This window comes from Podarcis raffonei, chromosome 12, assembly GCF_027172205.1.
Source record: "Podarcis raffonei isolate rPodRaf1 chromosome 12, rPodRaf1.pri, whole genome shotgun sequence".
Lineage (NCBI taxonomy): Eukaryota > Metazoa > Chordata > Lepidosauria > Squamata > Lacertidae > Podarcis > Podarcis raffonei.
This window is the reverse complement of record NC_070613.1, coordinates 12,936,708-12,949,726: the sequence shown is the minus strand read 5'-3', so window position 1 is coordinate 12,949,726 and position 13,019 is coordinate 12,936,708. Positions and strand designations below refer to the sequence as shown.

The 13,019-nt window shown below is 39.6% G+C and overlaps 1 protein-coding gene across 1 annotated transcript in view; it reads left to right on the top strand.

The window, feature by feature from the left end:
- LMBR1 (limb development membrane protein 1) overlaps positions 1-9,752 on the top strand; it is a 68,459-nt gene extending 58,707 nt beyond the window's left edge. Inside the window, exons 13-17 of the mRNA XM_053359388.1 lie at positions 311-384; positions 660-750; positions 3,539-3,605; positions 7,256-7,417; positions 8,943-9,752. Coding sequence (XP_053215363.1) covers positions 311-384; positions 660-750; positions 3,539-3,605; positions 7,256-7,417; positions 8,943-9,028 — 480 coding nt within the window. The 3' untranslated portion in view covers positions 9,029-9,752. The remainder of the gene's footprint in view (positions 1-310; positions 385-659; positions 751-3,538; positions 3,606-7,255; positions 7,418-8,942) is intronic.
- The last annotated feature ends 3,267 nt before the right edge of the window (positions 9,753-13,019 follow it).

Here is a 13,019-nt window from a genome sequence, read left to right as displayed (position 1 = left end):
AATTCCCCTGGTTTCCCTTTATTTGCGTCAAATTATTTGTGCATTTCAATATTCTGAATGTGCACACTGGCATTCTAACATAGCTCATCTGGATGGCTAATAATTACGTTTTGAAATGTCTGGCTCATGTTTTCAGCCTTGATAGAGTGCGATTATTAATGGCTAGGGATTAGCTTAGTAAGAAGATTATCAGAAAATGATGCTTCCTAACTCTTCATTTTTAGTACTTCTGTCCAATGCACTTGAGATTTTATGGGCAGAAAAATAATAGTGCTGTCTGTGTAATACTTTTGTTTCTTAAATCTTGCAGGGGCCTGGCATAGGAAATGCCTCTCTGTCCACATTTGGTTTTGTGGGAGCAGCACTCGAGATCATTTTGATTTTGTATCCTTTCTTTCAGTAGGCGTTCTTGTCTGTTAACAAGTATTCTGTCTAATTTTCTGGGATGCTGTTAATTTACTAAGACACTTGCCTAGAAGAGAGAAAATGACAGGCTGGCCATTCCCATGCACTCAAAAGTGGTTGTTATTTCTCTCTCTCTCTCTCTCTCTCTCTCTCTCTCTCTCTCTCTCTCTCCCCTTCCCTTTGTGGTGCTTAAGTCTTCTAGGAGTCTGAAACCGGCATTCTTTAGTGGTTCTTTTATTCCTTGATTCTCACAGCTATCTAATGGTCTCTTCGGTTGTGGGCTTCTATAGCTTACGCTTTTTTGGAGATTTCACTCCCAGAAAGGATGACACAACGATGACAAAGGTAGGTTAAAAAGTCTGAGGTGGTGATGTCTCCCTCCTCTTGCTTGCCCATTTCTTCCAGCCAAGGCAAACCTGACTCCCACAGATGGTAATTGCTCTGAATGGCTCATTTGTGGTGATTAGTGCTTGTAAGTTGCGTAAACAGACTAGAAGATTTTTTTCAGGCCCTGAATGGTCTTGAGGGGGAGGGGAAGGAAGGAAAAGCCTTGTCCTGTTTAGTTTGGATGGCGTCCATTCACTTGTAAAGTGCTGGAATGGCCAAGCTTGTTAACTAGCCATAGAAAATCTGTTGAAGGGTTCCCTCCCCCCCTTGTATTGCTAATGAGTAACTTTGTGCAAACTGTACTTTAGGAGCTTCTTTGAAATGCAAAGAATTTAGTTGCTAAAAGTAATGCAGGCAAATTAATTCAAATTGAATAACTAAATCGGAAGTAGTTTTATTCAGCAACACTTTTTATTCTGAGGCTACTTTGACTTTTCCAGAACTTTATAGTGGCTTTAGAAGAACTAGTGCTGGGGTGTACACATTAAAAAGTCATTCCCACAAACAGATCAAAATTATTTAAACTGAAAACCTACTGTCCATTAACTTCTGAATTTTTGAGATCCCCTTTCTTTTTTTGTATTCAAAGAATTGGAGGAAGGGGGAAATATTTGCTTTCATCTTGCAAGCAATTCTTGAAAGTGGGAAAATAAACAACTATAGATGATCCTTGATTAAAAATGTTGAGGAATCCCAATATATATGCTCAGCCCCTTCATGTACAGCATGTTAGAAAAATAATTGTGGGCCAATTACATATATCTAGAGAGTTTGAAAACTTATATTGTGTTGTGGCAAGTTTTAATATAATAGTGCTATACTGAGATAAGTATAATAGTTCTATACTGATATAAGGACAAGTACAAGTAGATTCAGAGCTGATGAAGCTCAACAACCTCAGACATGCAGATGACACAACATTGATGGCAGAAAGTGAGGAGGATTTAAAGAACCTTTTATTGAGGGTGAAAGAGGAGAGCGCAAAATATGGTTTGAAGTTCAACATCAAAAAAATGAAGATCATGGCCACTGGTCCCATCACCTCCTGGCAAATAGAAGGGGAAGAAATGGAGGCAGTGAGAGATTTTACTTTCTTGGGCTCCATGATCACTGCAGATGGTGACAGCAGCCACGAAATTAAAAGACGCCTGCTTCTTGGGAGAAAAGCAATGACAAACCTAGACAGCATCTTAAAAAGCTGAGACATCACCTTGCCGACAAAGGTCTGTATAGTTAAAGCCATGGTTTGCCCAGTAGTGATGTATGGAAGTGAGAACTGGACCATAAAGAAGGCTGATTGCTGAAGAATTGATGCTTTTGTATTATGGTGCTGGGGGAGTCTCAAGAGTCCCATGGACTGCAAGAAGTTCAAACTTATCCATTCTGAAGGAAATCAGCCCTGAGTGCTCACTGGAAGGACAGATCCTGAAGCTGAGGCTCCAATACTTTGGCCACCTCATGAGAAGAGAAGACTCCCTGGAAAAGACCCTGATGTTGGGAAAGATTGAGGGCACAAGGAGAAGGGGACGACACGAGGACGAGATGGTTGGACATTGTTCTCGAAGCTATGAACATGAGTTTGACCAAGCTACAGGAGGCAGTGGAAGACAGGAGTGCCTGGCATGCTCTGGTCCATGGAGTCACGAAGAGTCGGACACAACTAAATGACAATACTGATAGGAGGTACATCTCTTGCACAAGCACTGTGAAATGTAAAAGAGCAGTTCTGTACCCAGAGGTTGAGTTAAGGGCAGCTGTTTTTTCATACCTTTGTGAAACTGAAGAAAGGAAACAGTAAGGTTCAGTCCCCATCTATACTATATAATGCTCAACATTTTATTTTATTAGATTGATACACTCTACCTTTGTCCAATGGAGCTCATCACATATTTATGTAATCCATGCTTAATGTGTGAGGGTCAGATTCAACCACCCATTTCATAAACGGAAGCCAGTGCAAGGACTCCCTCTAGTGCAGTGGGGCTTCCCCCCTCCTTCCCCCTGTGACTCCCTCAAATCTGCTCTGGAGACTCAGGAGACTCCAAGAAGAGTGTGAAGGAGAAGGGATATGATTCTGCTGGGCAAGGAGAAATATTTGCATTTATGGAACAGTCTCCTGGATGCTGTGTTGAATTACCCCCTAAATCTTGAACATGTAAGCAAGTGTTTATAGAAGTGGCCTTAAATGCCATAAACTATACAGTGATTTGTATACCTGTAGTGTTCTTTCAGCCCCCCTGCTTCAGCACACAGAAGGATGCCCATTACAGTTTCATCTCTTGATCTGCAGTGGTTCTTACCAGCAAAGAACCCAAAGATTCCTTTGGGACCAAAAACAGCAGCAAGTCCAGCCTGCTGCTCATTTCTACACAGAGACCAAATGCCGTTCTGGATGCACAGAGGCTGGAATCTCTGTATCTGGGAAGCCAACATAACATTCACTGTTATGTTAAAAAGCATCTGTGGCAGAAATAGGGGCTTAGTATGCTTTCTTTGTGTTTGTATGATACAGTATATGCCAATATCTAAAGTCCCTGTGGTCTATATAAACATTTTTAGAGGAGACTTGAGTTGTTTGGAAACACTTGGCTTACAGCAGTATTGGAGAACTGCAGAGGAAACATTAACCTTAGGGATGGGCAGACTTTAAAATCAAATTAGAAGAAGCTGGGGTGTGTTTTCAGTGCTGTACTTGGTGGACTTAGAGCTCATCAATCATATTGAAATACTTTTTTTGTTCAAACAGATAATTGGGAACTGCGTTTCAATCTTAGTCCTCAGTTCAGCTTTGCCAGTTATGTCAAGGACACTGGGTAAGTCTTATTTCTGTTGTTTAGAGAACTCTTTATTGAGGTGTGTGTAGTTTGTTGTCATTGCCTACAGATCAGTAAATGGTTTCAGTCATATTTTCAGGAAAGAAAATCTAGGTACAACTTGAGTGTCTTATAAAACAGCTTTCTGAACATACTTTGCTGGAGCTCTTAAGCCAGTGCAGACTCTGATCATTCTTCCCATGTCAGCGCCATACTTTGAGCATTACTGCTGGGGTTCCAGAAACACAAGCAGCAATGCCTAAGTTTCCTTGTAAGCCTGTGGCTTGGGTGGTAGGCCCTATAGGGACAGAGTTAAGAGGAAAGATCCTGGGAAAAGTCAGCATATATTTGCTTAGTAGCACACCCTTGCCTTCTGTGTAGTGTAAGGAGGAAAAATAGACAGTAAGAATCTTATACCGACAAACCCTGGGATTTGTGTGTGTCGATGTGTGCACAGACTTTATGGCCTGATTTCAAGCAAATTGTCCTCCAAGTGTGGCTAGCAAAGATTAAAAATAAACCAAGGCATAAATATTAGCAGTAAAAGGACAGGACAGCAAAAGCCTAAAACACAGCTGTAGTCTAAATTTCACAGAGCTCAGTGGTAGTTTCCCACCAGCACCTGAAATCTGCCTCTGTGATAGGAATGGAGCAACTGATTCAAAGTGCCCCAGTTCAGAAGCTGAGTAGCCTGCCCTTGATTGATGGTATCAAAAGCTGCTGAGAGGTCTAGCAGTATTAACAAGGCCATACCCCTCTGTCCTTCAGGCGTCAGGGCAACCAAGCTAGTTTCAGTGCTAAAACTAGTCCTGAAGTCAAATGGAATGTAGACCATCAGGTTTGTCCAATAATGCAGTCATGCAGTTTGGAGGCCAGTGTAGCACAGTGGATAGGTCTGGGGTTGGTTGTGGAAAATCCAGATTCAGGTTTCTTCATAGCCACAAACCTCAGTGAGGTGGTCTTGTTGAAAAGCCACACAGACTGTTTCATAACACAAATGACCTTGTCATTGTGATAATAGGAAAACAGCTGCAGCCACAGATAACAAAACTAATATACTAGGGCCATTACAATGGGCTGTACATTTTGCAGACAGTCTGGAAATTGCAAGTAGCTCAGATTACAGCTGCACGGCTAACTGGGGTGGGTGGTAGGATCATAGTCCCCTGTGCTAGACTGGCTGCAGTGGTTCTCAGTCTTCTTTCTGAGCTCAGTTCAAAATCTTGGTGCCCTTTAAAGCCCTTCATGGCTGCAGTGCAGTGACAGAAACTATCATTTGTGAGCTTCCGCTCCGGATTTCCTGGCCTTCTGAGGTGTGGTGGTTTATAACAGGACAAGAGCAGTTTTAGTTGTGGGACCACACTGCCCTCGTTTTGGAATATCCTCCTCCAGGAGACTTGCCTGGTACCATACTGTTCTTTTAATGTTTAGATTCTGAGGTTTCTGAAGACCATTTCAAGGGCAGGATACAAATAAATAAATAAGACCTCTATGAATAGTTAGCAAATATGAGCTTTTCCGTCATAACTACTGATGATACTCACTTGCTAGATAAGTAGAGAAAACGAGGGAAACCAAAGGAAAGTAGCATCAATAACCTAGAAAGAGCTACTTGAAGAACTCTCAAATGTTTGATCATGCCTAGAGCCATATTTTCCCTTTGATGGAGCAAGCCCCCTGTGCTGTTACACAAACTGCTGTTGAAAGTCTCATCAGTTTAGCAATTTTTCTTAACTTTCAGTACACATTCATTTAAAGAATGAAGTGAGTAATTGCAGCCATTAGGTGTTTCAGCCTTAAAAAATGTGAGGGGTAAAAATAGGTCTGTAATCTTTTGCTGCTGAGGCTTTCTAGGGGGGTGGGAAACCTTATATTCATTGTCAACTGGCATGAAGATGACCTTCTTATAGAAAATATAATCAGGAAAAAAATGAGTGTGCACACATGCACACAAGAGGATGTGTCATTGCTGCTACACAAAAAGCAAATTAAAGGCAAGACTCCCTAGTTCCCTACTGAGGGACACAAATGAAATTCCTATATTGTTTGCCATAGAGATAAAAGGGAGGCTAAAACTGCAAAGATGAACAGTTAAAACACAGCTAACAAAATGCACATGCACAGCTGTCCAAACAGGATTAGTGGAGTGCATTAGGGTACAGTGAGTCATGTGGTGCTTTGCAGAATCTCAAAACGCACCACATTGGATGCTATGAAGCTTTTCATAGTATGAGTAAAGCAGGCTTCTGGGTGATAAAATGAGGAGAGCTTTTGTCATAATGGGAATGGCAAATGGGAAAGTAAAATTATCTGTATTAGAACATTCAGTGACTTTCACATCACCATCAACCTAACAATGAACCAATCTATGCAAGAAATACATTATCTGGAAACTACTATAAAAATACAGGATGGGTGCATAGACACCACCTTGTACCGAAAACTAACTGACCAACCAACATATCTACATGCTTCCAGCTACCATCCCAAACATACCAAACAATCAATTGTATATAGCCTCTACGTTACAGCCGCATCTGTTCCAACTCTGCAGACAGGGATTCTCACCTAAGAGATCTACAGCAAACCTTTTTGGAACTAAAGTATCTGCCTGATGAAGTTAAACAACAGATCACAAAACCAAACTGCAAGACAACTTGCTGCAAGACAGACCCAAAAGAGAAAATAACAGAACACCACTAGTAATCACATACAGCTCCCAAGTTCAACGCATCATTACAGATTTACAACCTCTCCTAGACAATGACAGTTCTCTTTCTCAAGCCCTGGGAGGAAAACCTTTCATTGCCTACAGACAGCCACCCAATCTTAAACAACTCCTCACCCACAATAACACAGCAACCAGGCTTTACATGGACACTGGTACCAGTGCCTGAAATAAACCCAGATGCCAACTTTGCTGCCACATACACCCAGACAACACCATCACTGGACCCAACAACATCAAACATACCATCTCAGGCCTACTTAATTGCTCATCTTCTAACATTGCCCTTCAGCTCTCTATATTGGACAAACGGGACAAACCCTACGCCAAAGGATAAATGAACATAAATCTGACATCAGGAATCACAAGACAGAGAAGCCACTAGAAGAACACTTTAATCTCCCTGGACATTCAATACAGGATCTCAAAGCAGCTGTCTTTTGAAATTCTTACAAAAGAATTTCAGAAATAGACTTGAAAGAGAAGTTGCTGAATTACAACTTATTACTAAACTGAAAACTATGGAGAGACTTGTCTCACTACATATTCTAAAGCTATTTTTGGTCATCTGCATCCTATCCCTTGCTTTTTCCTGTAGGACTAATTGCAGTCGTAAACAGTCGTCAACAGATTTATCATACCCATTGACCAATCACTCATCTCCTACTACCCTTCTGAGAAAAACCCCATCCCACCCTCCCACTATATAGAAGGGTCTGGTGACTTCTGTTTCAGTGTATCTGAAGAAGTGTGCATGCACACGAAAGCTTATACCAGAACTAACTTAGTTGGTCTCCAAGGTGCAACTGGACAATTTTTTAATTTATTTCGATTAAAGTACTTGGAGGTCATTTTTCAATCTTAGATATCACCCTCATTCATTTGCTTTTCTGAATTATGTCACATTCTCTTCCCCCTGCAGGTATTACCAGGTTTGATCTCCTTGGAGACTTTGGAAGGTTTAACTGGCTAGGAAATTTCTACATCGTGCTGTCCTACAATATCCTCTTTGCCATTGTGACAACCCTGTGTCTGGTTAGAAAGTTCACCTCTGCAGTTAGAGAGGAGCTTCTCAAAGCATTAGGTAACATTTGTTCTCTTTCTTTTGATAGCCATATTGTGCATAATTTGAATTTAAACTATCCCTCTAGAGTTATAGGGAGAGTAATTTGCCTGGTGTGGGTTTCCAGCTTCCTTCATGTGGTATAAAAAGACATATGTGGCGAGTAGTTCTGTGTTGAGTTCATCTAGTTTATTCCTTTTAAGAAAACAATTTATTTGTTTGATTTTACCCCATCTTTTTGTCAAGTGGTGCTCAAGGCAACTTATAATGAAGCAAAGGTAAAAATAAAATAAAAGTAAAAATAAAAACAACTAAAACAACTAGTTGAACCAATTGTTTTGCATACTTAAGTGTCCATAGTGTCCAAGCCAGCTTATGAAGCCAAAAGCCTGTTTGAATAAAAGCTTTATCTACCATCAGAATGTAATGAATAATAATAATAACAACAACAACAACAACAACAACAACAACAACAATAATAATAATATATAAAAAATAATAAGATTATTATTATGTTAGTTGTGATCTGCAAAAGCCTACACAATTTGATGCCAAGTAGTTCTCTGGCTTGTCATGATTTAACAGTCAGTACTTTTGAATTTTCCCTGGGAGCAGACTGGTACCAAATGAAGCTCTTGTAATATGGGAGTTGCATGCCACCTACAGCTTGCCTTGTTCAATAGCCTGTCTGCAATATTCTGAAGCAGAACTTTCACTGTTCAGTCAGCGTCATGAACAGCACATCACAGTAGTTCAGATAAGATGTAACTAAGGAATGTGTTGCCACAATCAAATCCACCAACAATGAGAGTGGGCACAGGATATTTCTTATCAGGTTTTGACATGCCAATTGGTTTGCTTTGGATAATGATGCAAAAGCTGGAAAGCTTTGAGGTGGAAATTTAGGAATTGCAACATTAGAAGACCACCAGTGACTCATGGACAGAGAGATGTTTTGAGTAGACAAATGTTCTGTTCCGTTCTGTTGTGCTTTTCAAACTGCATGATTTAGTTTATTGTTTTACAGTTTATGAGGCTTATCTTGTTACTTGAAAATTTAGCAATAATGAAATTGCAGGTGTATGAATTCAACGTCACATTAGAAATCAATAGACAAAGCCATGAAAATGTTCAGTATTTGTTGTGTGAAAGTGAGATGTGATGGAAAGCTCAGGGACAGCTCCCCTCCCCCTCTGTAATAACTGATAGAATTTAAATTTGTATAATGATGCCACGACATTCTGCTTCTCCCATCAGCAACCAAATATTTAGACCTGGGGAGAGGAAATACCTCCTATTATGACTTTACAGTGTTTGCAAGTTCTACTAGACAGTTGCAAGGGGGGCAGTTTAGTTGCACAGATGCTGTTCATGTGCCATTTATAATCCTGTCTAGTTTCTCATGTTCTCAGATAAGGTCTCCACAGACAAAAATCTTCAATTTATTTATGTATTGGAACGAAGACTAATGTGATTTTGAAAACACCTATACTTGTCAGAAGTGAAAGAGAAATTTAAATGGACTATCTTTTGAAATGTTTTGCAGGTTTAGACAAGCTTCACCTCTCACACAATGCAAGAGACTCTGAGGCTGCAAAGCCATCTGTAAACGGGCACCAGAAAACACTGTGAAAAGCAGGTGGTGGAACCGAGCCCTTTTGACTTCATGACATTCCTGTCACTTCATAGCACTTGATTTTGTATTGCTTTTTCTTGTTTGTATATTGGGTCCAAGTTGATAACAAAAAAAAAAAAAAATTGCAGCCAAGAAAGCTGGGTGTATCAGACTGTCCTCTCTTCTTGCTCAGATTGATCCATGTTAAATTACTGTGTCAGCTGGCGCAGAACTGTCTTGAAACCTGGAAGCGGAAAAGAAAACTCCATTCCTCTTTGGATACACCTCCATATTGATCTATCAACATATTAGGCCAAGAATCTCCCGAGCATAAACCTTTTGCTGAAGAATTAGGCTGGGTGTCTGAGATGAGCCTTGCTAGTTGAAAATGGCAAATCCTTTACTAGAGTTGCTGATTTTTCAGTAAAATTGCATTATGAAAACGGACAACTTATAGAGAATATGGTAAGATCCAGGATCAGTACATTCATTGTCCGTCTGATGAGTTTCCACTGTCATTGTGTCTTAAGATACCAGCAGTTCCTGGTTCTAAATAACAAACTGGCCTACAGTTATCACTAAAGGTAACTTCCACTGAGACTCATGAATTACACAATAACGTAAGCCTAGGTTGCAGTGCTAAATTGTAATTTCACAGACCTCTGATTGTTGTGTACATAATCATGCATTTTAGGGCAATCACACAACTCCATTAAATGCACAGAGAATTCTGTTCATTCCCTTCTGTGTAATGTGTCGCCTTATATGCATAAGCAGTGAGAAAAGGATACAATAGCACACAACTTCCACAAGTGTGAAAACAATTATCCCACTCTAGATGCCCTGGGTTAAGTGTGCAGTGCATTCTAGTTCATTAGAATAGACCATTTTTTCATTATTTCCTTTGTTGATCTATCTTTTTAAAAAACATGGAGTAATCAGGTAGCAGATGATAAACTCCAGTTTTTTAAATATGAAAATATAGATTCCAATTAAGGCATGCAATTTTCATTGATATTGTTACACTTTAGCAAATCTTGTGTGTAACATATGAATCTGAAGGAAGTTAGCATACATACTGTGAGTAGAGGTAGGTAGATTGTAAAGGCTAGCATGACATTTTATGAAACTTTGCTGAAGGTTTGTAGTTCTTGGATGATGAAGTGACACTGGCCATTCATAGATGAGCACATTTTATAAGTTAGATCCCATAAGGTTAACTGGATCTTCACAACTTTAATGTTTTACCTCACTTTGAAAATATCAGTATTATATTAATCTCAGTAAGCCCAAAACTGGGTTTTTATGTGTTGTACAATGTTGAAATAATTCTGCAAATTATCCTGCTTTTTAAAAAAGTTCAGAATGTTACTAGATTCATTGGGGCTCACAAGCATTTTCTACACTGTTTGAAATCAGTGTAGAATTCCTGGATAATAGACACTATTCTAAGTTTCATATGATTTCTTATGAAAATTAATCTTGCATTAAATTTTGGAAGGTAGCATTTATAGTAAATACATAATAGAATTTTTTCTAATATTGTCAGTGGAAATGACAAATAGAACAGATGCAGGACAGAACTTATTTTCATAAAACTGTTTCTGGGAACTGGAATAAATTGTAAACTGGAGGCTTTTTGCCACAGTGGAAGATGTAGAGAATTCGACTCACTCGGTGACACTGTTAGGGTAATCAGATTAATGTGCTGTGCACCACATACAGCACCCTGCACATAAGTGGGGAAAGAAGCCAGGAAGCTGTAGTTATGAATTAAGTATAACTTCACATCACATGCAAATGGGAAAATTAATGGCTTCTGAACAAACCAGTCAACTTGTGGATAAGCTCGTTTGGAAGCTGTTAAGCAAGGGAAGTTGCAATGAACTTCTGCTTCCTGACTTGTTTTTCCATTCACATTCACAGCATTTGATTATGTGAACCAGGCCCAAGAGTTTCGATATTGAGACCTTGTATCTCAATTTGAAATGGTAGTAATTGGTTTTAGGATTTTTAGTGTGCTTGGCACCTCCACTCAACACCACATTGAAACATAATCGTTCATGTCGTAATAGTAATATGCCTACAGAAAAAAAATAAGTGGGTTCTGTATAGTAAAGGTACACCAACAGTATGCTTATTACCATAGCTACTGCAGTCAGCATATAGATGGATCCAACTGAATTTGAAAGTATTTGTGATTCTGTGGCTATCATGCTTTCGACAAAGTTCATACCAATTACTGAGAATTTTAATCCATGTTCTTCATAGGTAGAGAGTTGACTTAGACAAATTTGCAAATTAAACATCAAAGACAATAAATGCAGATGGCATGTGGAATCTTCCGTAAGTACCTTAATAAACTCGGGTTGGTTCACCTGTAAGTGCTCTACTGTACAGCCCCATTCAAATCAGGAGCTGTTCAAGAGGAAATGCTTCCCTGAGAATGTTGCCTTTGGTTATCCTGGGGTGGTTAGCATTAATGGTACATGGTATGAAACCTGCCCCCATCCCCAAAAGTCATTTGATTAGTGAAGGCTCCATCTCAATTCTTGTAATTTCTTAGGATCAGGTGTGCAACTTATCCTATGTACTGGTGTGCATCTCGATCAGGGGCCACATTTGGGACAATATTTGTGGTGCTAAATAGGCCAGTGATGGGTAGGATCTCTTCCTCCCCTTCCATTCCCCGCCCCTTCCCAGCCACATGCATGAAATTAGGCCAAAGTCTAAGCTGTCCCCTGTAAAGTTTTAATGCCTTTGGCAGGAAAATAGGAGGGATCTATCTAGTAATGTGACCAGTGCCGCTGCAGCAAATCAGTTTCCTGGTGATACAAGAATAATACAGGCCATCTCACCCTGTGAAATTGAAGTATAAGCTGGCTATTGCTGCCTCCCACTTCCAAACTTACACAAAAATCCACAATGCACCACTCTGGAGATGCAAGTGAAATAAGAGTCACTAGAAGGGGGACAGATTCAGCACCTCCCCCCATTATAAATATATGTGATGGTCTCCTGTTCCTTGACTTTGTCCATGTGAAATTATTAAAATTGTCATTTTATCCCTCAGTTGAAAATTATTTTACAGATGTTCTACTTTCAAATATAGTGATAAAAATTACACATAAATACTTAAAGTTATAAAGGCTTAAATGTGTTTAAGTAGATGGTATTAGTAATTCTTTGATGGATACTAGTAATGTATTCCTAGTGGTTTGACTTGTGTAGTCAAGTGTTTTGTACCTTTTTTTTAAGGTACAAAAACCTCTACTTCAGTCATAAACCATCTGCCTCGTTATGAGGCTAAAGCACAAATATGCTTTTCTTGTATGAGCTAGATGTATATCAAATCAGACCAAAAATGTATGCAAGTTAAGTGTCTTAAGTGCGCCATTGTTTGGCTTTCTCCTCCACTGGTACACTGTGTTAACACAGCGTGACAGAATTGTTGTTGCAAAGTCTGAGCACATCTTTACTCTCTAGCTTTTTAAGCTAATGTCAAGCAGACATAGAGGGGTTATTTAGAAGTTGGCTTCACTAGGACACTTTGTTTACAGATTGTAATGTGACGTTGACCTTCACCTCTTTCTCCAATCTCTTTTACACAGTTGCCTGTTTTACAGTGTCAATTAAAGGATTTGACAATATGTTCTTCTACAGCTTACTTGGTTCAGAGGTGTTTCATTCAGCTCAAGCTTCATAATGGTGCACCTTGTCTTCTGTTCACTTAAAACACTTTGACATTGTGTACGGCCTGGTATTGAGAACATCTCACAGATGTTCTGCCTCTGCACTGAGATTTTTCTGTTCTCCTCTTGGGGAGCTTGTGAACTTTCTTCAGAAGAAATGGGGAGTGGGTAGCAATGTATGTAGTTGTTTGTATGGGTGAAGTTTATGGGCAATAAGATACGCCACCTTTACAGATCTTTGGGATGTACCATTAATGTGCCCAGGAACACTTTTTAAATAGAGGATGGATGAAAGCACATCCAGGTAGGGGAAGAC